Source organism: Hemicordylus capensis, chromosome 4 (genome assembly GCF_027244095.1).
Source record: "Hemicordylus capensis ecotype Gifberg chromosome 4, rHemCap1.1.pri, whole genome shotgun sequence".
Taxonomy (NCBI): domain Eukaryota; kingdom Metazoa; phylum Chordata; class Lepidosauria; order Squamata; family Cordylidae; genus Hemicordylus; species Hemicordylus capensis.
The window spans coordinates 230,695,181-230,721,416 of NC_069660.1; the positions used below are offsets into that span (position 1 = coordinate 230,695,181).

General features: G+C 42.0%; 1 protein-coding gene across 4 annotated transcripts in view; it reads right to left on the reverse strand.

The window, feature by feature from the left end:
- DOK6 (docking protein 6) overlaps positions 1-26,236 on the reverse strand; it is a 373,813-nt gene that overhangs the window by 175,331 nt on the left and 172,246 nt on the right. For all 4 annotated transcript variants that reach the window (XM_053246098.1, XM_053246101.1, XM_053246099.1 and 1 more), the window contains exon 3: positions 15,808-15,922. In XM_053246098.1, the coding sequence (XP_053102073.1) occupies positions 15,808-15,922 (115 nt within the window). The remainder of the gene's footprint in view (positions 1-15,807; positions 15,923-26,236) is intronic.

The window sequence follows — 26,236 nt, forward strand, 5'->3', positions numbered from 1 at the left end:
TTCAGAAAGACAGTTAAAATGAGAGAAAGAGAGCAAGAAACCCCAGTGGGCCTTAATACTAAGGATTTCACACTGATTCAAAGACAAATTCACCATTAATATTATGAAGACATCACATTTAACTCACTTATCACAAGAAGCAAAGTAAGAGCAAATCCTAGCTCCTAGATACAATCCTAGCTCATATGTTTCAGCTCAGTATTCACAAGCCCTGATTCTCTGTACATAGTGCCAAACTAAATATGTGTACAGTGACTTATATTATATTAATTTTTTTACCTGTACCCCCTTCAGGGGGCTTCCTAAAGGCCTTGGGGGTGGGTCTGCAAAGGCCCCCCCCCCGCTGGCCTCTAGGGACTCACAGGGACCATTTGAGCATGTGCGGTGGCCATTTTTTATTTTTTATTTTTAATCGCCGTTGAAAACAAAATAGCCACCGTGCAGGCTCAAATGGCCTCTGCATGTCCTGGCATGGCCTGGGCAGGCCATTTGAGCATGCGCGGTGGCCATTTTGTTTTCAGCAGCCATTTTCAAGATTTTTTTAATTTTAGAAAATGGCGCCCCCTTCAAGTGGCACCCGGGGCACGTGCCCTGCCTGCCCTACCCTAGATACGCCCCTGTCACAACTACATACCTATGTCTTGAATGTCCTTTTTATGATTTAACTTTAGAACTGTGTGTTTTCCAGTAAGCAGAATTTGAGAACAACATTTATGTAGCACCTGCAACAGACATTTCATAATTAGATACAAATCACTAAGAATTGGGGAGCCCTTGAGCATGACATAGAGAAAGAAAAAGGATAGGGAGTTTAGGCTCCACAAAAATTTATCAATAGTGAGAGAAAATCAGTCTGGGAAGTACTGTTCCTTCTAACAGGGATTCCCAGATGTTGTTCAGTATAACTCCCAGCATCCCCAGCTGCAATGCCTTTGGCTGGGGATTATGGCTGGAGATTATGGAAGTTGTAGTCAACAACATCTGGGAATCCCTGTTAGAGGGAACACTGCTGGGAAGGCCTGTGAAAAGAGCAGCATAAAAAAATATACAGGTTATTTTATACATTATTTTCAGAATTTCAACATACACCTAGATGGTGGTGAGCTGTTTACTTTAGGAGTGGTAAATCTTTTTCAAACCTGTAAAATACTTTTTTAGAGGTGATTGAAAATTACTTGTGAAATTGAATCAAGGGTCTAGTTTTTCATCTAAAGAACTGCTGTGATGAAGGCCCTCACCTTAATGCCAACATTAACTGGTGCTCTTCTAGTACCGGACTGGAATAGCCCCAGCTTCTGCACCTATGGCTCTTCTTTTCCATTGCCACAGCACAGTTTTCTCACAAAAGGGCAGCTATGTGCTCTTTCAGTGAATGGAGAGATATACAGTCAGGCTCATGTCCAGCCCCTTCCCATAGCATCCAATTATAAATTATAATTTATAAAAGAAAAACAGAAAAACAAAAAGCACCTACATGTCCAGTATAGATTATCAAACATAAATGAGTAATCCTCTATGAAAGCAATTCCCAGTGCTGTGTTTCATTGGCCACATGGGTTCTTTTATAACAGCAACACCATGTTGTTTACAAGAACCAACTAGATTGATTATCTAAATATACTTTTAACAAATGTCTGGCAAACGTTGTGGAATATTGATAGTTTGCACTTTTACAAAGGTCAACAATTCAATTCAAGCTGTGGCAAAACTGAGAAGTATTACATTAGCTGCAGAGCAGAGTTAACGTCTAGCCTAAATTCGCTTCCTTGTAATTTCAAAGCAACCACTGGTTCTAGTCCTGCCCTCAGGAGCAACAGAGAACAAGTCTATCTGACCCTCACTATCCTTTGAAACCATTCCCATTTATTAGTATCTTCCTTAAACTGTGCAGCCCAGAGCTGGACACAATATTCCAAGTGAGGTCTGACCAGTGCAGAATAGAGTGGAACATGGGACCCACAAATTTAGCTCACTAGCCAGCCATAATTTGTGGTTGCTACCACCCCTTGGATCATTTTCTGGCACATAGGAAGAGGGCTTAGGACACAGTGGCTCTTCTGTCATTTTCACTGGGATAGGGAGATAGTAATAAACAGTGGGAGCCCACTCCTATAGCGCAGAAAGAATTTCTGCTGTTTCTTCTAAAAATGGCAGTGGAAATGAGACCTCTGTGGAGGAGATCTCTGTGTTGCTGGGTGTCCTGCTTGCCAGAGGACTGAGGGCACTTGCCAATGGCAAGAAGGTAAGCGGATTTGTAGAAGCCTGAGTGGAATTTGGAAACTATGCTTCTGTTAATGAGGCCTAAAGTTGCATTAGCTTTTGCAGAAGCTGCATCATACTGTTGGCTCATGTTTATTTAATTTGTTGCCCTTAATACATTTCGGTCCCTTTCGCATGGACTTCTGCCAAGCCAGGTCTCCCCCATCCTGTACTTGTGCATTTGATTTTTCTTATTCCAAAACAGGACTTTACATTTGGCTTTGTTAAATTTCATCTTGTTGGTTGGCCTCATTGAATTTCATCTTGATGGTTTTGGCTCAATATTTGAACTTCTCAAGACTGGATGGAATCATGATTCTGTCTTTTAAGGCATTAGCTATCCCCCATCCCCAACTTTGTGTCATCTGCAAACTTAATAAGCATCCCTTCTACTCTCTCCCCTAAGTCATTTATGAAAATGCTGAACAGCACAGGGCCAGTATAGAGCACCTCTCTTGAGAATATTAGTATTCATTGAGAATTGAGAATTAGTAGTATTCATTGGGAACATTTGTTAAACCAGCTATGAATCCACATAACAGTAATATCACCTAGCCTACATTTCACCGACCTGTCAGCAACGACATAATGGCATACTTTGTCAAATACTTTGCTGAAACAAAGAGATATTGACTAACATCCTCACTAACAGTGCACATGTGCAGTCAATAAAAGCATGTGTGCAGTGACCATGCTATCCTTCTGGAGTGCTTAAGTGGGCTGGGCCTTGCGGGCACTGTTCTTCAGTGGTTCTGATCCTATCTCACTGGGCAATTCCAGTCAGTGTTGATTGGGGGTGAGTGTTCTGAGTCCTGGCCAGAACAGGGCTCGGTCCTTGCTGCCATTTTCTTTAACATCTACATGAAGCCACTAGGCCTGGTCATCCGTCGGTTTGGGGTAGGTTTTCATCAGTATGCTGATCATATTCAGCTGTATAACTTTACCCCTGGCCAAACAGGTAATGCCGTCCATGTGCTGGCTCAGTGCCTTAGAGGCTGTCATGTCTGTATGGGCCAAAAAAAGCTCAAGCTTAATCCCTCCAAGACCGAGTTGCTCTTGTTCAGTTTGCAGACTGGCCAATTGCCATGCGTGAGTTTATCTCCTGATGGGGTTGCACTTCCCTTGAGAGAGATGGTTCGTGATCTGGGGGTCCTTCAGGACTCGCGGCTCCTGCTTGAACACCAGGCGGAGGCCATGGCCAGGGGTGCCTTTGCCCAGCTTCAGGTGGTTCGCCAGTTACGACCTTTTCTCGACCGGCAGGCCCTGGCAACAGTAACTCATCTTTTTTACCTCTCATTTGGATTACTGTAATGCGCTCAACCTAGGATTGCCTTTGAAAACAATTTGGAAACTTAAACTAGTCCAGCACAAATGCTCATGCATTTGGGAAATTTTCACTGATCACTCCAGAAGCACTCCATTGAATTTGGAATTAGGTCTCTGAGGCTGACATGGCCCTCAGGTACCCACTTCAGGCTCACATAGAGTTCTTTTGGGGAAGGGGGGATTGGCGAAAATTGCCCCCTCACCTGCATGAGCATTGGTGCTTCAGAAAAGCTGGTGCAAGCATTGGGTACAGGATTCTTCTGGCTACACATGAGCACTGTTAGTAAGGCCACTATATTTCCATAATCTATTAAACCAGTAACTCTCTCAAAAAGAGGAGATAAAATTAGTCTAGCAAGACAACAAATCCATGCTGGCTCCTAGCAAATAACAGGTTCTCTTCAAAGAGCTCACTGATGGGCTGCTTAATAATCTGTTCTAGGGATCTTGCCAGGTATCAAGCTGACATTAAACTGACAAGTTTGTATTTTCCCAGTTCCCCACTTTTCCCTGTTTGAAACACAGGGATGTTTAAATTAACTAATTCCTAATAGGTGAGGTTAGACACAATCTAAACACAATAGAAACATGTTTAGCAGATAGCATAGTGAGGTAAAGCTGAGAATTCATGATAAAATATGCCACTATCATGATGTCTCAGGCCTTCTTCAATTCAATCTGCCCTAGACCTGCGATTGCCTATAAATGCTTTAATAAAGGATGAATACATGGAGGATCTCTGGCACCAGTGTCCCTATACATTGAGGCTATTCATATGAGCAACCCTACATAAGAACAGTCCTGCTGGCCCATCTAGTCCAGCATCTTGTTTCACACAATGGCCCACCAGATGCCACTGGAAGCCTAAAGGCAGGAGCTGAGGGCATGCCTTCTTTCCTGCCATTACTCCCCTGAATCCTGCCTCTGAGGCTGGAGATGGCCTATAGTCCTCTGACTTGTAACCGTTGATAATAGACCTCTCCTCCATGAAGTTATCCAAACCCTTCTTAAAGTCATCCAAACTAGTAGCCAACACCACATCTTGTGGTAGAGAATTCCACAAGGTGCTTATGCATTCTGTGAAAATTTAGGTCCGTTTATTGGACCTAAATTTCTTGGCAATCAATTTCATGGGATGACCCCTGGTTCTAGTGTTATGTGTGTGAGGGAGAAATGTCTCTCTGTCCATTTTCTGCACACAATGCACGATTGTATAGACCTCTATCATGTCTCCCCTCAGTCATCTTTTTTCTAAACTAAAAAGCCCCAGGTGTTCTAGTCATGCCTCATAAGAAAGGTGCTCTAGGCCCCTGATCATCTTGGATGCCCTCTTGTGCACTTTTCCCAGTTCTATACTCTCCTTTTTTAGATGGGGTGACCAGAATTGTACGCAGTACTCCAGGTGTGGCCGCATAATAGTTTTGAATAAGGACATAATAAAATTAGCAGTTTTATTTTCGATCCCCTTCCTAATGATCCCTAGCATGGAACCGGTCTTTTTCACAGCTTCCACACATTGAGTCGACACTTTCAACGAGCTGTCCACCACGACCCCACGATCCCTCCCCTAGTTAGTCAGCGACAGCTCAAATCCCATCAATGTATACTTGAAGTTGGGGTTTTTCATCCCAATGTGCATCACTTTACACTTGCCAACACCAAACTGCATTTGCCATTTTGTCACCCACTCCCCTAGTTTGGAGATGTCCTTTTGGAGAGCCTCACAATCTGTTTTGGATTTCACTACCCGAAAGAGTTTGGTATCATCTGCAAATTTGGCCACCTCGCTGCTTACCCCTACTCCTAGATCATTTATGAATAAATTAAAAAGCACTGGTCCCAGTACAGATCCCTGGGGGACCCCACTTCTTACTACCCTCCATTGTGAAAACTCTCCATTTATACCTACCCTCTTTTTCCTGTCTTTTAACCAGTTAGCAATCCACACATGTACTTGCCCCCTTATCCCATGACAACTAAGTTTCCTCAGGAGTCTTTAATGAGGAACTTTGTTGAAAGCTTTTTGGAAGTCCAGGTGTACTATGTCAACTGGATCACCTTGATCCACACACTTGTTGACACTCTCAAAGAACTCCAAAAGGTTTGTGAGGCAAGATTTACCTTTGTCGAAGCCATGCTGGTTCTCTCCCAGCAGGGCCTGTTCTTCTATGTGCTTTACAATTTTATTCTTGAGGATGCTTTCCATCCATTTGCCTGGAAAGGACATTAAGCTAACCACCCTGTAATTTCCGGGATTGCCCCTGTATCCCTTTTTGAAAATTGGTGTTACATTGGCTACTTTCCAGTCCTCCAGTGCAGAATCTCATTGCAGGGATAAGTTATATATTTTAGCAAGGAGATCGACAATTTCACATTTGAGTTCTTTTTTAAAAAATTATTGAAAGATAAAAAGAAATAACATGATTGCATTGACATCTCTTGAACTTCCAACAGTTACATTAATTATATAATATATGACAATCTAAGATTCCTCTTCCACCCTTTGCCAGTCTTCACCCTCACAAACAGATATTACGGAAAAATCTATGGAATATAAATAATACAGTACTCAACCCTTGGTACTAGAAAAAAACAAATCTTGGACGCGAATGTTGACCCTGTACCATATTGTAATTTATGAAAGGTTCCCATGTTAACACAAATGTTTCATCTGAATTATTCCACAAGTAAGCAGTGATCTTAGCCATCGAGGCATATTCCCATAGCTTTAATAGCCATTTCTCCAAAATTGGGGTTGCTTGTGACCGCCAGCTCGTGGTATAAGGAATGCTAGCGGTAGTAATCATATATAAGATCAACTCCGTGTATTTAGTAGATACACCGGGTTCGGTCATGTTTAGCAAAACCAAACAAACAAACAAACAAACAAACAAACTCTGAACAGGAAAAAATTATATTTAGAATTTGTTGCATCTTAAGATGGATTTCCCCCCCAGAATTGCTGTGCCTTGCCACAAGTCCACCACAAGTGATAGAATGTCCTCGCATGATGCTTGCATTCCCAACAATTTCCCAGATAGTTACTGTCCATCTTTCTAATGGTCACTGGAGTGATGTACCAAGGAAAGTACATTTTGTACCACTTCTCTCTTAAGGTGCTATTTGCAGTAAATTTAATATTCACCTTCCATTGATACTCCCATTGTTGAATATCAATTGTCTTGTTTATGTTTTGCATCCACTTAATCATGCAATCTTTAATCTGTTCTGTTTCTGAGTCATATTTCAACAGGAGCTTGTATATCATTCCATTAAGTCCCCATCGTTTTTGGTTATTAATACTTCAAATTCCATTAGTTCTCTAAGCTTACCATCTTGTTTTTGTATTTATTTCTGCACAATTGCGCTAATCTGAAAATATTGAAGCCATGAAGGTTCTTCGGACCATTCCAAGGTGAGACTTTAGACAGATTTAGGTTTTGCTTTCCCAATAGTTAAATTTTGCATACTATATGCCTTCTCTCTCCAAAGATGACAGTTTTTAGATTTTTCTTCTTAATGAAAAAAGATGTTTAATATAGAAGCCAAAGGTGATAGATCCGGGCTGATCCTTTTCTTTTACTTATCCCAGACACTTAACAGATGATTTCTAATTGTATGGGACTTTATAATAACTTATGTAGTCCATCCATCAAATCTGATCCCTCCATGTCCATACTATGGACTCCATAGTCGAACCGTATGGTTCTCTGATCCAGTCTGAGATCCATGTCAAACAACTGGCATGATAGTATAGTTTCAAGTTAGGGACAGCTAATCCTCCTTGTTCTTTTGCATCTTGCATGATCCTAAATTTGATTCTAGGCTTCTTATCAGCCCAAATAAAAGAGTTTATGTGCCTCTGCCATGTGCTTAACATTTTATCTTCAATCTTTTCCAGAATCATTTGAAATAAAAAATTCATTCTTGGTAAAATATTCATTTTGACTGCTGCTATCTTCCCCAGCCAAGAAAGATTTAACTTTTGCCACCTATTTAAGTCTGCTAAGATAAGATTCCACATTATTCTTGAACAAGTTTTTATTGTTCCCTGTTAGGTTAATCTCCAGATAGCTAATAGGTTTTGCTGTCGTCTGAAATCCAGTCTTGTCTTTGAAATTCCATAGCTGGCAGGTTCCATGTAATAATCTGTGTTTTTCATTTGTTAATCTTGTATCCCAAGACCTTACTGTACTAATTTATGTGTTCCATTATTGCATCTAGGGAATCCTTTGGCCGGGTACTTGTAAGAACCACATCATATGCATATAATTTTATTTTGTGCTCTTGCTTCACCAACTTAATTCCGTAATTCTTTTCTCTTGCTGGATCTTCTTTGCCAGAGGTTGAAGAGCCAAGATAAACAACAGTGGAGATAAAGGGCACCCTTGTCTGGTACCCTTATTAATGGCACATTTTAAAGATAGAGTCCCATTCACTTTTATCTTTGCCAATTGCTCCTGATAAATACTTTGAATCCATGAAAGGATATTCAGTCCACAGTTCATTCTTTCCAAGACCTTAAACAAAAAGGACCCATCCAGATTATCAAATGCCTTCTCTGCATCTAAGAAGATCATCGCTGCTTTACTCTTCCTCTTTGTAATATCATCTATTGTATTCAGTGCAAATCTCAGGTTGTCTTTCATGTATCTCTTCGGTATAAATCCTGTTTGATCGGATGTATTGTATCAGTCAAAAAGCCCTTCAATCTACTTGCTAAAATTGCTGCAAAAAGCTTTTAGTCAACATTCAGCAAAGAAATTGGTCTGTAAGTTTCAGCTCATGTTGCATCCTTCCCTTCCTTATGAATAAGAGAAATGAATGCTTCCTGCCAGGAGGAAGCACAACTGAGTTCTTTGAGGAATCTTGGATGGATGCCATCGGCCCTGGCAATTTGCTAATTTTCCATTTTTCAAGACAGTTTAGAACATCATCTCTTGTCACTTCTATCTGACTCAGTTCTTTAGCCTCCATCCCTTAAAAGCCTGGTTCAGGAACAGGTACATACTCAGTATACTCTGCCATGAAGACAGATGCAAAGACAGGTACATTTAGCTTCTCTGCAACCTCCATATCCTCCTTAATAATCCCTTTCACTCCCTCATTGTTTAATGGTCCAACCAGCTCTCTGGTAGGTTTCCTGCATCTGATGTATTTAAAGGAGTTTTTGTTATCCTCCTTGGTGCTCCTAGCTAAATGTTCTTCAAATTCTCTTCTTGCCTCCTTTATTGTCACCTTGCATTTCTTTTGCCAGAGTTTGTGTTCCTTTCTGTTCTCTTCATTTGGACAGGCCTTCCAATTTTGGAAGGAACCCTTCTTCCCTTTTATGGCTTCCTTGACGTTACCTGTTAGCCATGCTGGCATCCTCCTGGACTTAGTGGTACCTTTCCTGCTTTTGGGTATACAATATAATTGGGCTTCTAGTATTTTGTGGTTTTGAATAAACTATATGCATTCTGGAGCGAAGTGACTCTCCTGATTTTCCCTTTCAGCTTTCTTTTCACCATACTCCTCATTTTGGAGAAGTTTCCTCTTCTGAAATTCAAATTGTCTGTGTTATACTTCCTTGGTGATTCTCTCCCAGCATATATGCTGAATTTGATCACACTATGGTCACTGTTCTCTAATGGGTCGATGACATTGACATCATGCATCAGGTCCTGGGTGCCACTCAGGATTAAGTCCAAGGTCGCCTTTTCTCTGGTTGGTTCCAAGACTAACTCTTCTAGGACACAGTAATGACCTATTTGTCATGACCTGACTGTGAATTTAACCAGTCTATGTGTGGGTAATTGAAGTCACCCATTATTACTGCCCTGCCTCTCCTTGACACCTCCCTGATTTCCTCCTGCAACTCCCAGTCACTGTCAGCATTTTGATCCAGAGGGTGATAGCACGTCCCAATTATCATATTTCCTTTCGGGCCTTGTATTGTCCCCCACAGGGTTTCTGTGGAGAACTCCGGTGCTCCTAGGTTTTTCACCTTGTAACATTCTATCCCTGACAGTATTACTCCACACACAGTAATACTCCACCTCCATGGCACCCCTCCTTGTCCTTTCTATAGAGTTTTTATCCAGGGATAACAGTGTCCCACTAGTTTTCACTGTTCCACCATGTTTCTGTTATGCCCACTATATCTATTTCTGTGTTAGTACTCCAGATAACCCATCTTGGCTGAATGCTTCTGGCATTGGCATATAAGCACTTATATGCTAAATTTCTTCCCTGGTGTATGCTATCTCCCCCCCCCCTTTTTTTAGGTCTTTGACCAGCTGGCACAGCCTTCTGTCTGCTCTTTATGTGGTTCTTCTCTGTCCCCTTCTGTTTCATCTGAATCCTTTGCACCCTCGCAGAACTGGATACTGTCCAGCTCCTGTCAGCTATTCCACAGGCATCATTTTAAAAGCTTCTCTGCAACCTTCTTGATTTTAAGTGCCAGCAGTCTGGTTCCATCTTGGTTAAGTGCTGCCCATCCTTTTTTGTACAGGCCTTGTTTGCCCCAAAAAGTATCCCAGTGCCTAACAAATCTAAACCCTTCCTCCTGGCACCAACCTCTCATCCACACATTGACACCCCTCAGCTCTGCCTGTCTCACTGTACCTGCATGTGGAACAGGTAGCATTTCTGAGAATCCTACCTTGGGGGTCCTGGACTTCAATACACTACCTATCAACCTAAATTTGGCTTCCAGGACCTCCCGACTACATTTCCCCACATCATTGGTGCCGACGTGCACCACAACAGCTGTCTCCTCCTCAGCCCTGCCTAAGAGCCTATCTAGACACGACGTGATGTCCGCAAACTTCGCACCAGGCAAAAGTCATTGTGCAGTCAACACGCGGGTCACAAACCAATCTCTCTATAACTCTAATGACTGAATCGACCACTACAAGGAGCCCCCCCCCCCGAGGAGTATCCCCTGTGCGAGAGGATATGTGCTCATCTTCTACCGAAGGCATCCCTTCTAAAGGAGCATTTCCCTCTTGCTCAGACCGATGTCCTCCTTCCCTGAGACCTTCATTCTCCCTGACAGCAGAGGTGCTATCAGCCTTGGAGTGGGATGCCTCTACCACGTCCCTGAAGGTCTCATCCACATGCCTCCCCTCTCTGTCTCTCTGAGCTTCTCTAGATCCTCTACCTTGGTCTCGAGGGAATGAACTTGTTCCCTGAGAGCCAGAAGCTTCTTGCACCAAGCACACACCCATGACCCATGACTATCTGCCCATGGGGCAAATAGTCATACATGTGACACTCTGTGCAATACACTGGGAAGTGCCCCCTCTCCTGCTGACTTTCTAGCTTCATAACTGGATTGAAGGCAGTTTACAGTTCCCCCCAGCTTGCTTCCAGAAATGGCAGTCGGCTGGGGAAAAGACTTCTGACCCGGCTGCAATCGTGCACATGATTGCCTGCCAAGGTTAACAACGGTGGCAGGAGCTCTGGGATTGGGACTGATTCTAGTGCTCCAAACAAGTAGCCTAACTGAGGCTGCTCATGTGAATAGGCTTATCATCATACCCTTAATCATATATATAATGAAATAGTTATTGCTTTAAAATATTTTCATTATATGTTTCAGCTTCCACCTTCCTCAGTAACACAGCTATGGTTTAAATAAACAGTGGGAACCCAAGGTGACAGTTTTAAGAATCTTGAACCTGGTAAATTTCTTAGCAGAATGGCACATGCAAGATATACCTATTTAAATTAATTGTGATCTTCCAGACTGAGGCCAGGTGGTGTCAGGGTGTTAAGTCTAAAGATCCAGAAGTGTGTTCTCTCTCTCTCTCTCTCTCTCTCTCTCTCTCTCTCTGCTCATATGTTTCCCAGACTAAAGGGAAACACTATATCAGGCAGCAGCGATATAGGAAGATGCTGAAAGGCATCATCTCATATTATGTGGGAGATGGCAATGGTAAGCCCCTTCTGTATTCTACCAAAGACAACCACAGGGCTCTGTGGTTGACTGGAGTCAACACCGACTCGACGGCACAACTTTACTTTAGTAATTTACATAGATTAGGAGGCTCGTAGGAGGCAAAGCAATCAGGCTTGAGATGGCTACCAGGAAGTAGCTCTCCATAATTGCCAAGTAATAATTAGGAAATGTTGGATAGAAGTTTATCACAAAAGAGATATGTGTTCTTTGTTAATATTTTTCTTGTGTATGTGGAGGAAAGGCTCTCTGGGAATACAGATGTCTGTGGATGTTGCAGCCAATGATATACAGATGATATAACCTGTGTAGAAGGTGTGTTTGAGTTTTTAAAAATTGTCTTCCAAGTACCATTATCCTGAGAATTCTATCTTCTTCAGCATTCTTAAACTGTCACCATGGCTCCCAACAGAATCCACAGAATACAGCTAAGAGGTCTTAGAGAAGACTGCTCCCTGCCACCACACTTCCCAGAACTGTGCACCCGGGCCCAGCGATGAGCATGGGGGCCACCATTTTGTTTCCTCTGGCACATGATGGTGGTTGGCCAATGGGAGTTGGGGAGATGCTGCATAAGAGGCCAGCATTCCCTTCATTCAGGCTCAGTTGCTCACTAATTGGTTTTACTCTCATCACTAACTGGTTTTATCCTCATATAATGTCATGTATTAACATTTGGACCCAATGAAAGCCTTTAAAGCTCTGACTTGGGCCAACACTAAGTCCACCTCTGAGGTGCACTACAATTTCTCTGAACAAACACTTTTCCTTTCCAAACAGTATTGATCTCACTTCCACTGAAGACAGCAAAATTTGACCCTTCGTATGTTTCAAAACACTGTAAGGTATTTTAACATGATGTCACTTTAGCTGGCAATAAATATATGGAAGAGGATCTGTATAGAGTTTTCTGATTTAGTAGAAATTACTAAATGCAAGCAACTGAACTAAAATTTAGATAACTTTCAGCTCTTACAATTTGATGAATAGCAATAGAAACAATAAAGACATACAGTAATTTTAAGCAACAGTGGGCAGCATGCTGCACCATGTAGGGATGTGCGGTTTGGTTCGGATCCGAACCGGTTTGGGTTTCGCAGTTCGGATCCGAACTGAACCACCCCCGGTTCGGTTCGGATTCGAACTGAACCGGCGGTGGTTCGTTCGAACCGGCTCGGACTGGTTCAGATCTCAAAAAGTAGCTAGGATGGTAGCTGGCACCCAGGGGTACCTGTCACCCAAACCCCAAAGCAATCGGACACTTGTACGATTTTTTATGAATTTTTGAAAATTATTTTTATTTTTTTCTCATAGGATATAATGGGACTCGAACCAGGCCATTATTCCTTATTGTGGAGCACCCATGGGTGCCAACAACCATGCAAACCCTGAAGCAATCAGACACCCCTGTGATTTTTTTTATGAATATTTGAAATATTTTAATTATTTTTCTCATAGAGTATAATGGGACCCGAACCAGTCCATATCACCTATTGTGGAGCACCTAGGGGCACAAAAGCAGGGTGGGTGGTAGACAGGAAGGGGTGCCTACCACCCAAAAAATCCCAAGGCAATTGGACACTCCTCTGATTATTGGTGAATTGTTAAAGTATTTTTGAATTCCTCATAGAGAATAATGAGGATTGCAGCAAATGTATAGCTTCACGTCGGGGGGAAAGGGGTGTCGTAGAGTGGAGTGTGGTGGGTGGTAGTTCCTAGGGTGGACAAGGAAGCTACCTGAATTATTTGAAAGGAATTGGGGAAAAGGGTGGTTTTTGGTTAATTGTTGAAGTTTACGTGTCTTTAAGGTTTTCCCCCATTAGATATAATGAAGGGTGTATCGCTTCACGTCGGGGGAAAAGGGGTGGCCTAGAGTGGTGTGGGGTTGGTGGTAGTGCCGGTTAGGGGCAGGGAAGCTACCTGAATTGTTTGAAAGGAATTGGGGAAAGGGGTGATTTTTGGTTAATTGTTGAAGTTTACGCGTCTTTAAGGTTTTTCCTCATAAGAAGTTATAATGGAGCTTTCAGCAGCCCCATAAGTGCACTTGGGGGGTGCTGGGGTGGCCCAGAGCGAGTGGTGATGTAGTGCACATAGGGTGCCAACCACCCCCATGGGTTTCTAACCCATGGGGTACAGGGTTCTCTTGTTTCTGAGGCATTGAGTGTGGATTCTATGATAGCAAATGAGATTTTCAATGAGACACCATGAATGCACTCTAATATGCTATCATAGAACCCACACTCAGAATACCTCAGAAACAACAGAACCCTGTACCCCATGGGTTAGAAACCCATGGGGGTGGTTGGCACCCTATGTGCCATATGCCACCACTCGCTCTGGGCCACCCCAGGAACCCCCAAGTGCACTTATGGGGCTGCTGAAAGCTCCATTATACCTTATGAGGAAAAACCTTAAAGACGCGTAAACTTCAACAATTAACCAAAAATCACCCTTTCCCCCAATTCCTTTCAAATAATTCAGGTAGCTTCCTTGTCCACCCTAGGAACTACCACCCACCACACTCCACTCTACGACACCCCTTTCCCCCCGACATGAAGCTATACATTTGCTGCAATCCTCATTATTCTCTATGAGGAATTCAAAAATACTTTAACAATTCACCAATAATCAGAGGAGTGTCCAATTGCCTTGGGATTTTTTGGGTGGTAGGCACCCCTGCCTGTCTACCACCCACCCCGCTTTTGTGCTCCACAATAGGGGATTGTGGCACCCGAACCAGTCCATATCCTAGGTGCTCCACAATAGGGGATATGGACTGGTTCGGGTGCCATTATACTCTATAAGAAAAATAATTAAAAATATTTCAAATATTCATAAAAAATCGTAGAAGTGTCTGATTGCTTCAGGGTTTGCATGGTTGTTGGCACCCATGGGTGCTCCACAATAAGGAATAATGGCCTGGTTCGAGTCCCATTATATCCTATGAGAGAGAAAAATAATTTTCAAAAATTCATAAAAAAATTGTACGAGTGTCCGATTGCTTTGGGGTTTGGGTGACAGGTACCCCTGGGTGCCAGCTACCATCCTAGCTACTTTTTGAGATCTGAACCAGTTCAGTTCAGATCCGAACCGGTTCGGATCCGAACTGAACCAGGGGGTGGTTCGGACAAAACCAAAACCGAACCACCCCCTCCTGGTTCGGACCCGGTTCGGATCCGAACCGAACCGGTTTTGTGCACATCCCTAGCACCATGGTCAAGAGTGCCACACTGCTTGCATTTTAAAGGCATTCTGCAGAAGCCCTGTTGCTATGCAATCAGGGCTGCCTCTGAAGTCCTGCAGCAGTCCTAGTGGGTTCTTAGCATCAATGAGAGATTGTGCGGAATGTTGTCCAGTATAAATTAATTCATATGTTACTATAGTTGTAAAAGGAAAAAAACACAATACTGAAACTGCATCTTGATCAATCTTATAATAAACTGCTAACTTGGCAAAGAGGCACCTTTTACCATGGTGATTCTCTTTATTTAGCAGGGGGAGAGTAACTGGCCCTATCCACCCCCAGCACAGTACTTCCAGTGACTGTTGCTGGTGTCTATCTAATGTTTCTTTTTAGATTGTGAGTCCTTTGGGGACAAGGATCCATTTTATTTATCTTATTTATTTGTGTAACTTATTTATTTGTGTATCTTATTTGTGTATTTATCTGTGTAAACCGCCTTGAGACATTTTTGGAAGGGCGGTATAGAAATCGAATAAATAATAAATAAATAAATAAATAATAGTGAGTGCTCCATCTTTTAAGACAAAAAACACTCTTTCTAATTGCAAATGCTTGAAGCTTTATTTTTAGTATTAAACAACTGATCTTGCCACAAACCATTTGAAGCTGAGCTTCCTGGAATTTTAGCTGTTCTTTGCTGCTCTCTTACAGTGACAGGATTATTACTATCCTAGCAAGTGCCTGAAGCAATACTTGTGGGGGGAAATGAGAATTCACGTCACTGCTTGTCTAAATAACATCCCTTAGGCATCGTTTACTCAATTTTAAAAGTTTAGCTGAAAACCTCAAGAGCATTCTATCCATCCGGAAGGCCAAACGAAGAGAGAGAAATAATAAGCAAGCACCCCAAGTAGTCTTTAAAAATGGGAGGGGTGGGGTGTGGAATTCAGCAGCTAGCTTTGCATGCTAAAAAAAGATGCTATGGCATATTCCCATTAAGATAAAGCATCTTGCTTAAATGCTGTTTCTTAATCCATCTGAATCATTGTTTCATGCAGCACAATTTACTCAAACTGAAGATGTAATAATTGCTTACCTGACTCACAGGCAAATGTCTTTGACGTCTCATCATGAAAGATAATTGCCACTGCATGCTTCTTTGTTTCTCGAGGCAGTCTAGTTATGTTTTTGATGTTGTGCAGCTCGGTTACCTTAAAATGAAAAGATATAGAACTCAGCCTGGTTTATAAACAGAGGGATAAAAAATCAAGTTCCAAATGTTCCATTTCTGGGTTCATTACCACATTTTCTGATGATCACTAGAACTGACCTAATTATTACTTGACAAATAACCTGTGCAAGTGTGCATGCATACTAAGTCTAGAATTTAAAATTGTTTACAGAATAACCATCCTGTCACACATGATTTATTTTTCTTGCACTTTATGAGAATCACAGACAGAAACTGAATAGCCTATTCATTTTCATCTACCTTCGCTTTGCAAGTTTCTTCCTAACAAACAGCCTGTCTGAATTTCCAAAATGGCAAATCTGTTGCAGGAGCAACAGAATGTGTGTCTCCATATCAAAAGAAACTTACAGTATCGGCAGTATAAAAGGACTTCATCCATCATGCCAATTAGCATCACACACCTTATTTCACTTTAAAGCGAATTGGCAATTCTAATGACATCCTAGACAGAGAACTATGAATTTTGCATTCATGTGAAATAATATAAGTGTGCAAAGATCAGCCAAGGAAAATTCAATGAAGAAATAAATCATCAACATATTAACCAGATGAACACAGCTATCACTTCCTGCTTATTCTCAGATTCACAGGAACATTTCATATTAGCATTAAGAGGGGAAGAAATGCAATTATCAAGGTGTAACTACAGTCAACTAATTTCAGGGATCAATCAGCCCAGAATGAGTTATGGATATTAAGTATACACTGGGGACTAATTTGGACCTGGCATACAAGTAACAGAAAACACCTTGAAGAAGGATATAATTAGTTTTCCAGTCTTTCCTCAGACTCCCTACAGACTATTGTCATTCCTTTGGTAATTCAAGTCTGACAAAGATATAAGCTTTCAGATTCTGATAGCACTTCAGCACAAGTTCAACTTTAGGTAAATTTACTTCTTTAAATATTTGTTTTGTTCCTGCCTATGTGAATTATTAAAATATAGCTTCTATTTAAATGTTTTAGATAAGACAGTTCTGAGATGCTGATGGATTCATCCACTTAAGGTTCTTCCACACATCACAGAACTGTCTGCCCTTAGTCACTTGTTACTCACGAAGCTGCTTCTGGACCATGTGATGAACCTGACTTATAGTGGCCATGGTTTCTATGGTTTGGACTCTATTTTTAAAATGCAAGGTTCATTTTGGGAGCCAGCCACATTTGTAAAGCAGTCCATCTGATCTAGTATATGTATAAGGTGTTTCAGTTGTACACTGTACAGATGCATCTACATGGCATTTCGTTTGTTTAATCCTATCTTTCACCCACTAAAAACAAGATTCTTTACTAGTTGTGTTTATCTGCCCTGAGCTCTCTCAAGGCATTTTCCACACAGGGCTTTTAGCTCACATCTCTTCCGGAACGGAGGGTGTGCATTCACATATCGGACAGATTTACCCCAAAGTCCCTGCGAGCTATTGGGGAGCACTTCACACACAATTTGGGTTTTTCATTGTGCATTAGAGTGTAGCCTGATTTATATCCAGGGTAAAAAAAAATCCACTTTTTGAATTGGTTTTTGGAGGCAACTTCGAATTTGCTGTAAAGCCTCACAGTAAACGTGATTGCCTGCTGTGTGAAAAACACCCAGGAGAGGCAGGATATAAATATGATAGATGAACTGTAAAGACCTTGGACAACCGTGCATTATGTTCCAGGGGTTTCATGGTCCTTGTTTATTGCCAGTACAAGTCTTGTGAGCAGCCCTAGCTGCAAACAGCTAACCTGGATACTCTACCACATGACTCAGCTTTCTGGCAGCGGCCACTGGAATAATGTATGAACAAGTATCTAGTAGGCATGTCCCATGTCACAAGAAACATCAACCCAGGGCATTTTCACAATTAGCTGGACAAATTGCCAGAATGCATTTTCATGCAGATTAGGCAGGATAGGCTGAGAAACAGCACTTTGCCCAAGACCATCCAAGGAAGTTTTAGGGGTGAGCAGTAATTTTGGCTTTATCCTCCTTTGTCCAAAACCACATTCACTGTTCCTTGAAAACTTAGAAAAGGTAGACTAGCTGTGGAAAGCCATTGAGGCAATAATGATGCTGGTGGCATAGACATCAAAATAAACTGGAAATCTGTGTCCTGTGGAACTTAAGTAATGCAAGCTATTGCTTAGGGTTAAATGGTTGCATCCCTCTCCATTTCCATTACAAATGCCAATTAAAGTTATAAGTTTCACTGCAGAAACTGCATTCCAGACTTGAAAAGGCCTCTTAGCTCTGCAGTGACAGTTGGGCTGAGCAGAAATATTGCTGGGCAAAATGGAACTAGGGAACCATTATCTTCTCCTCGGATGAAGAAAGGTCAGGGTTGCCCCAGGGCAGCTGCTGTTTCACAGTTTCAAAGCAATAAAGAAGAAGATTTTCTTCTAAGCATGGGGGTGGGGGAAGGAATAATGTAGCTGCAAATGTTTTTGCTTCAGTTGCATAGGAGGGAAAATAAAACATTAGTCCTTTTGGAGAAGAGTACCAGGTTTACTGGGTCTTGTTTGTATGCATCTGCTTTTCTGGAACTTTTACTATATTTACAAATGTGTATTTAACTCTATGTCTATCCCTATACTCTCCTCCTTTTTGAAACCCACTCACTTTTATAATATAAACTGAAATCACTTTGGCAAAGAGTCACCTGCTGGCACTTTACATATAACCATTGTAGTAGCAGTTGTAGCATACATCATTCTATGTGATGTTCTGTATCGTTATAAAGAGTAAAGACCTTCTATGTGACTATTATTGCAAGGGCAGTCTAAGATAATATAATATTCCCCACTTGATATTAAGACAGCATACAAGTGAAAATCATTATTCACAGGGGTACCATTCCTCACCTACAACCGCAAATAACTAAACTGTGAATAATGAGTCATTGCATCTATGGGAATTGGGGCGTTCGTTTTCAGAACCTGGAAAGATGACCTAAAAATCACCAAAAACAAACAAAAAACAAACAAACCAGGGGGGAAGCAGAAATAAGGATGGAGCACAGGACTGTACCATGGCCACCTCAGATCTTATGCTTTCCCACTTTCAGTCTGCCCACCCCAGGCCTGACTGGTTGGCAGGTTGGCCAGAGAGGCTGCACAGCATCAGAGGCAGTTCAAGTAGACAAGCACAGGGGACGTCCTTCGCTCCACTGCAGGAGTTAGCAGCACCCCAGTCTGTATCCTTTGGTGGCAAAACAAACAAATAAACAAACCAGAAACAAAGAAGCAGTGGAATTCCCTCACTACACAGCTGGAGTTAGCAGCACTAACTGTTCACATTGCAGAAGCAAGCCCAGTAGAGGCAGATCTGCTGCCACCAGCACTATCTTCCTCCCCAAAGCCAGTGAAAGTACAGGTGAAGTCCAGGTCATCACTTTCTGGTGATGATGGTCAGTGCCACTCCTCAGCTGTGGTAGTGGATGTACTAGCTGCCTCAGAAAAGTATGTTGTGATACTGACTTGCTTTGCCCTGCTTTGCATAGCCCTGTAGATGTCCTTGTAGGGTTGCAATGCAGCCTCCAACTGTCTCTTGAAAATTATGCTCTGCTCCTTCAGGGGGGTCCATCTTGAACACTTTGACTGACAAGGCACTCCACAGATGAAGGATCTGAGAGAGCCCCTTCATGGTGAAAGGCTTGAGGAACGTTGCCTCCTTCTCCTCCTCCTCCTCCTTCCCCCCTCCTCCTCTCTCTCACTCTCTAGAATTGCCACTGCTTCATCTCCTCCAGTTCCTCCATTGTGAACTCCTCCACTTCATGTTCCTGAATGTCTTCTAGGCCTCTACCACCAGCAGCATGTGCAAGGTTGATAATGCACTGCATCTTGTAAGCCACAGAGGGAACGGCTGCAATGTATGAAGAGGTGAATGCCCCGGGGCACAACTTCCTCCACACTGCATTCCTCCTTGCTTGATTTTAGCAAGGGATGCCACAATGTTTTCTAGGCAGTCAGTGATGCTGTAGCTCTTCCAGCAATCACTGAGTGACACAGAAGGATTGACCTCCATCAGATACAGCAGCACCCCAAAGGTGTGGCAGGTGTAACATCTGCGGTGGCCAAGGTACAGTGCTGTGCTCCATCCTTATTTCTGCATTTAGCCTTTCTTTTCAGTGACTTTCTGGTCATTTTCCAGGTTATTTATTTATTTAGTTAGTTATATCTATGTAAACTGCTTTGGAAACTTTTGCTGAAAACCACTATGGAACTTAACCCTCCAATTCCTATTGATTTATGGTTTCATTATACAAGGTTTCATTATCTGTGGTTGTAGGCCAGAACAGAACCCACACAAATAATGAGGGCCACCTGTACTTCCCTTTGGTTCCCAAATTCAGGAAACCAGGTGAAACCCAGGTTCAGGGTGAAAAGGGACCAGTGCTTTCACACCCCAAGCTCCTCTCTGTGGTCAGAGTGAAGTTTCTCCACATTATATGCAAAGACTGGCACTGCAGTTTTGGCCCCTGGGACTGGAGTTGAGGGAGGAAGCTCCTCCATCACTCCAGCCCAATTGACTGTGTGGGCTATATTGCTGTCAAGAAGACAGTCCACACAGCCAGCTCCCCTGCCTCACTGACTGCAGATAGACAGCTCTCTGGAATGTCCAAATTCAGTTGGCAAACAGGGGGAGGGGGGATGTGGAACTGCAATCTCTGTATTGTATGGCTCTATGATATCCTTTAATGTGATAAGGCAACTGGAATAGACCAAATAATTGTAAATGTTGTCAGCACAAATTTCTATTTGGACAGCATTATAATAATTCAAATGCAATACTGTCCAGATTTACTTGGGAGTAAACTCCACTGAACTTCATGGGCCTTCCAAATAATAAGCACAGTTGTTAACTGTTTTATCCCCCCCCCCAAGTGATTTTCTAATAAATCCTGGCACTGAAATTTGCATTAAAAACCAAAACCAAAAATAATGATGCCAAGAGTCCCTCCCCTCCCCTGGGTAGTTTAGATTGGTTAGACGGTCTACAAGTTAGGCTACTTGCACCTCAAACATTCACATATCTTCCATCTTGAATTGGGTTGGATGACATCATCACAAACTATGCCCTTGAGGCGTCCCTATGTGTCCCTACAGCTGTGGCAAATTTGGTTCAAATCGGTTAGGTGATTCACAAGTCAGTCCAATTACACCTCTAAAGTTAGAGATAGACACTGCCTAGAGAGTTATATATCAGGTGGTATAAAAATATGATAAACAAACAAACAAACATTTATCCACCCACCTTCTTGAATTGGGGTGGATGACATCATCACAAACTTCATCATTGAAGTGTCCCTATGTGTCCCTACAACTGTACCTGATTTGGTTCATATTGGTCCAGGCACTGCAAAGTTGATGCGGGGTGGGGATGGACACACAGATGGATGCACACAGAAAGAATGCCTGGTGACCTCAAAGCCTACTGGAAAGTAGGCTAAAATGTTCCCTGTGTGGGTATGCCTCCATGATCTTCTAAGTGTGAACTGACACACACACAAAGATGGGTCCACATCAGGGCTGGAGTGTAGGACAGAGTAACTAGGGAGAACAACTCGGAAAGGAGTAGGGATGTGCAAAATGTTTCGACACTGAAATGTTCCAACTCAAAACAGGCCATTTCAAGTTTCAAGCTCAGAACATAATGCCCTTTAAATAAATGGCCTGTTTTAAGCTTGAAACAAGCTCGGAACCCGTTTTGAGACAAAACATTTTGATGTTTCAAGAGCCATTTTGGAGGCCTGTTTTCCCTTCCTAATTGGTTTTCTGGCACTGGCTTCTGATTGGTTTGTGATCTCCTTGCTTCTTAAAAATTTGTTAAGAATCATGTGCTTGCCCATTTCTTTTGTTCATGGGTGGTAGGCAGCACCCACCATGACCTACCATTCAACCCACTTTGGTGTCCCTAGGAGCTACCCATGGAGAACAATGGGTTGTTTCAAGGTTCCCCATTGTTCTCTATGGTCGAAACACTCAAAACATTTTGAGTTTTGTTTCTTCGAAACAACAGGATTAACCGGTCTTTCGATGAAATGTTTTAGCTGTCTGTGCTTTGTTTCGACCTCAAAACAAAATGTAAAATCTGTTTTGTGCACATCCCTAGAAAGAGGTAAGCTGTTCCCTAATTTTAAAATGCAGAGAAGAAGCTTCACATGTGTACAAAATGCTGCCATTTATTTGCAAGTCTGAAGCTTTTCTTTGAGCAAGTAAACTAATCTTTAGTTAAAGCAATTTAGAGCAGGTCTTATTGTATAAATAAGGTTAAAGGTATAAATAGAGTTAAAGGTAGGTAAATTTGGAAAGGTTAAGAAAGAAATAAGCATTCTCTGAACACTGAAACAGAATAATTTTGCAATGTTTAGATTTGAGTAGTTATTTTCTTTCATGAGGTGGTGCTTATACAGTGGTCCCTCGACTTACAAACTACTCGACATAAGTATTTTTCGAGTTACAAACGGCAGTTTTAGATCCGGTTTTAGATGCGGTTTTTTCGACTTACAAATTTTTAGATGGGGTTTCCTCGACTTACAAATTTTTAGATGGGGTTTCCACGACTTACAAATTTTACATGCGGTTTCCTTGACTTGCCTGCCTGTTTACTGCCTGTTTATTCTTGAAAAGAAATGTTCCTGTGCAGTTTGCAAGCCTTACTGGGGGTCTGGGTCTTTTTTCTAGGCTCCGGAACGTATTAATCCGTTCCCAATGCATTCCTATGGGAAACCGCTTTTCGACTTACGAATTTTTCGACTTACAAATGTGCATTCGGAACGGATTAATTTCGTAAGTAGAGGGACCACTGTATTCACATATAGAATCCAATTCAGGGTTTTGAAATTTTGCAAAACTGGTGAAATAAGTTCAACAGTACTATGTAATTTTATTTACATAAACAGAGCTTTTAGCCTACTTTCTTGTAGGTTTATGAGATCACCAGCATTCTATGTGTGTCCGTCCATGTGTCCATCCCCCCCATCAACTTCCCAATGCCTGGACCAATATGAACCAAACTAGGTACTGTTGTAGGGACACATAGAGACACCTCTCTATGTGATGTTTGTGATGTTTGTGATGATGTCATCCACCCCAATTCAAGAAGGCAGACACCTAAATATTAGAAGCGCAAGTGGGATAACTTGTGAACTGCCAAACCAATTTGAACAAATTTGCTACAGCTGTAAGGACACATAGGGATTAACCAATAACGTAGTTTGTGATAATGTCATCCATCCCAGTCCAAGATGGCAGACATGTGAATGTTTGAGGCCCAAGAGGTCTAGCTTGTGAATTGCCTAACCTATTTGAACCAGATTTGGTACAGCTGTAGTGAGCGAGACACAGGGACACCTCAATGGCATCGTCTGTAATGATGTCATTCAAGATGGCGGATGTGTAAATATTTAAGGCGCAACTGGCTTAGCCAATTTGAACCAAATTTGCTACAGGTTTAGGGATACATAAAGGTTGTGTCATAGAGTTGGTGTCGACTCCTGGCCACCACAGAGCTATGTGATTTTCATGGTAGAATACTGGAGGGGTTTACCATTGCCATCTCCCACACAGTATAAGATGATGCCTTTCAGCACCTTCCTATATCACTGCTGCCTGATATAGGAGTTTCCTATATTCAGGGAAACACACCAGTGGGGATTCGAAGCAACACCGCCTGCTCTCTAGATAGCTTGCTTCCCTGCTGTGCCATTAGGTGGCTTTAGGGATACATAGGGACACCTCAAATGCATCGTTTGTGATGATGTCATCCATCCCAATTCAATGATGGTGGATGCATGAACATTTGAGGTGCATGTGGGCTAACTCATGAATTACCCCACAAATTAACCGATTTGGACCAAATTTAGTCCAGTTGTAGAGATAGTGAAAGGCAGATTAGTTCTTACTACAACAACTTGCTAATTATTTTTCTATTATAAAAATATAACTCAATCTTTTCCCCTCTTTACAATTATTATAGCATGGAGCACAAGTGCATTGACTGGCGTAGACCAGTTAATATTGCTTTACCCAGCATGAAAAGCAATTGTTCTGTGAATGAATGAATGAATGAATGAATGAATGAATGAATAGCTTTATGACAATCATTGATCGATGTACATACAAATAAATAATACTACATTCTGATAAGAATTCAATCACACAACGTACACCAACATAGAATGTCTGACAGTGATATTAATGTTTACACCAAGGTGGCAAAAGTTTGCTACATTGCAAGCTGTGCAAGGAAGCAATTGGTAAAGCCATGTGTGTTGACTGTATTATATATTGTTATATTGTAAATGGTGTTTTATAAGAAAGTATTGGCAGAATCATGATTGCTGGAGGTTACTACTTATCTGTTGTGTTGTATTTTTGTCTGGTCAATGACTGAAATAAAGATTCTATTCCACCAACATAGAAGCCTCTTGTAGTGGCATCTAGAAAGTAGGGCTAGAAGTTAGCTGTTAGCAGCAGCTGCACAAAATTTGGCAACATTGTAGGTGAAAAAAGGTTTCTTATCTGCAAGAAATGTGGCATAAAATTCAGCAGTTCGGCCAGGAAAGTGTGATAGCAAGGGAGAAATAAAACTACACCAACTATAATGACAAAAAGAGAAAAACAGCAGCACATGGTGGACAGGTTCAACCTCACCTGAGCCACAAAGGCAAATCCAATTGGCCAAAGGAATTTAAAAAACCTTCCAAATAAAACTGTTGATGGTAGGGCATCATATCTTGCTCTGAGAAACACCCTGTGATGGCTGGTAGAGAAAGTGATTGTAGATAGCTAGCAGGTTCCTGGTTAAAGTCACCAAGGCTTTATGGTCTCCGAAATGGAGCTTAAACCATTCTGTTCAATGTCTAAGATCCTCTGTTTGAGGATCTCCTTGTCTTGATTGTAATCTAACAATGACAAATATTCAGTAGAAAAGCCAAGTGATGACAATTTGCCCAATAGTGCTTGTTTCCAGGTGGATTGAAACCTATCGGCCAGCATAAGAGGGATCAGTCCCAGAGGTGAAATGGATCTGGAGTCAAAAATTGAGGATTAAAACCCATGCTTTTGTTTCCACCCTTGGGAGGTCTGTTTCCAACTTCAACATGTTAGAAATACACCGAGAGGCCCTAAATACTGCTCTAATAAACTTAGATTGGATTATCTCCAATGGCCTATAATTAGGGTAGGGGCCCAATTGTGCACCATAAAGAAGTTGGGCCAATGATTTAACAGCAAAGAGCTTTAACGCTGCAGGGATAACCTCTCCACCTTTGGAGCGAAATAATCTTAATGTTGCTGATGTGCTCCTTTGTGCCTGTTGGGCAATGTAGTCCATGTGGGCCTTTCATGACCCAGTGGCAAGAAAAACCACACCCAAATATTTAAAACTATTGACCTACTCTCTACGACGACCTTCTATATGGTCATCGTATAGAGTAGGTCAGTAGTTTATTTGCCTTCTATATGACAATTAAATCTCTTAGGCTTCTTGGCAAAAACCATTACTTTGAATTTCTGGAAATTAATTACCAGGTGATTGTCCTTTAGGGATGTGCAAAACGTTTTGGGTACAGAACTATCTGTACCCGAAACTGCCCGTTTCGAGTGATTCGTTGCCGAAACGAATCACCCTCTTGCCCTCCTGAAATGTTTTGGAGCCAAAACGAATCATCCCCATTTCAGCTCCGAATAATTTGTAGTTTTGGCCCTCCATTTTGTGGCCAATAAAGTGCTTCTTCTTCCTCCTCCATTTTGAATTGTGATGTCTACTTTAATTTCCCGCTTTTTTGCCTCCCATTGACTTCAATGCAAAAAGGTCCAATCTGACATCTACTTGAATTTTGGGTCCCAGGGCCAAAAGAGTGTGGTGGGGTGGTAGTTCCTAATGGGTGGAAGCTACTACCCAAATTGCAGAGGAATTAGGAAAGGGCTGATTTTTGGTGAATTGCTAAAGTTTTAGTGTCTTTTGGGCAGATTTGGGGCATAAAGTGGAATCTGGAGTGAAAGAGTGGTGTGGTGTGGTAGTGCCTAATGGGTGGAGGCTACCAGCCAAATTGCAGAGGGATTGGGCAAAGGGATGATTTCTAAGTGATTTTAGAAGTTTTCACGTCTTTAAGGTTTTTCTCCATAAGGAACAATGGGGGTTTCAGTAGCCCCATAACTCCACTTGGGGGGTGCTGGCATAGCCCAGAGCAAGTGGTGGTGTAGTGCACAGAGGGTGCCAGCCACCCCCATGGGTTTCTAACCCATGGGGTACATGGGTTCTGTTGTTTCTGGGGTGTTCTGAGTG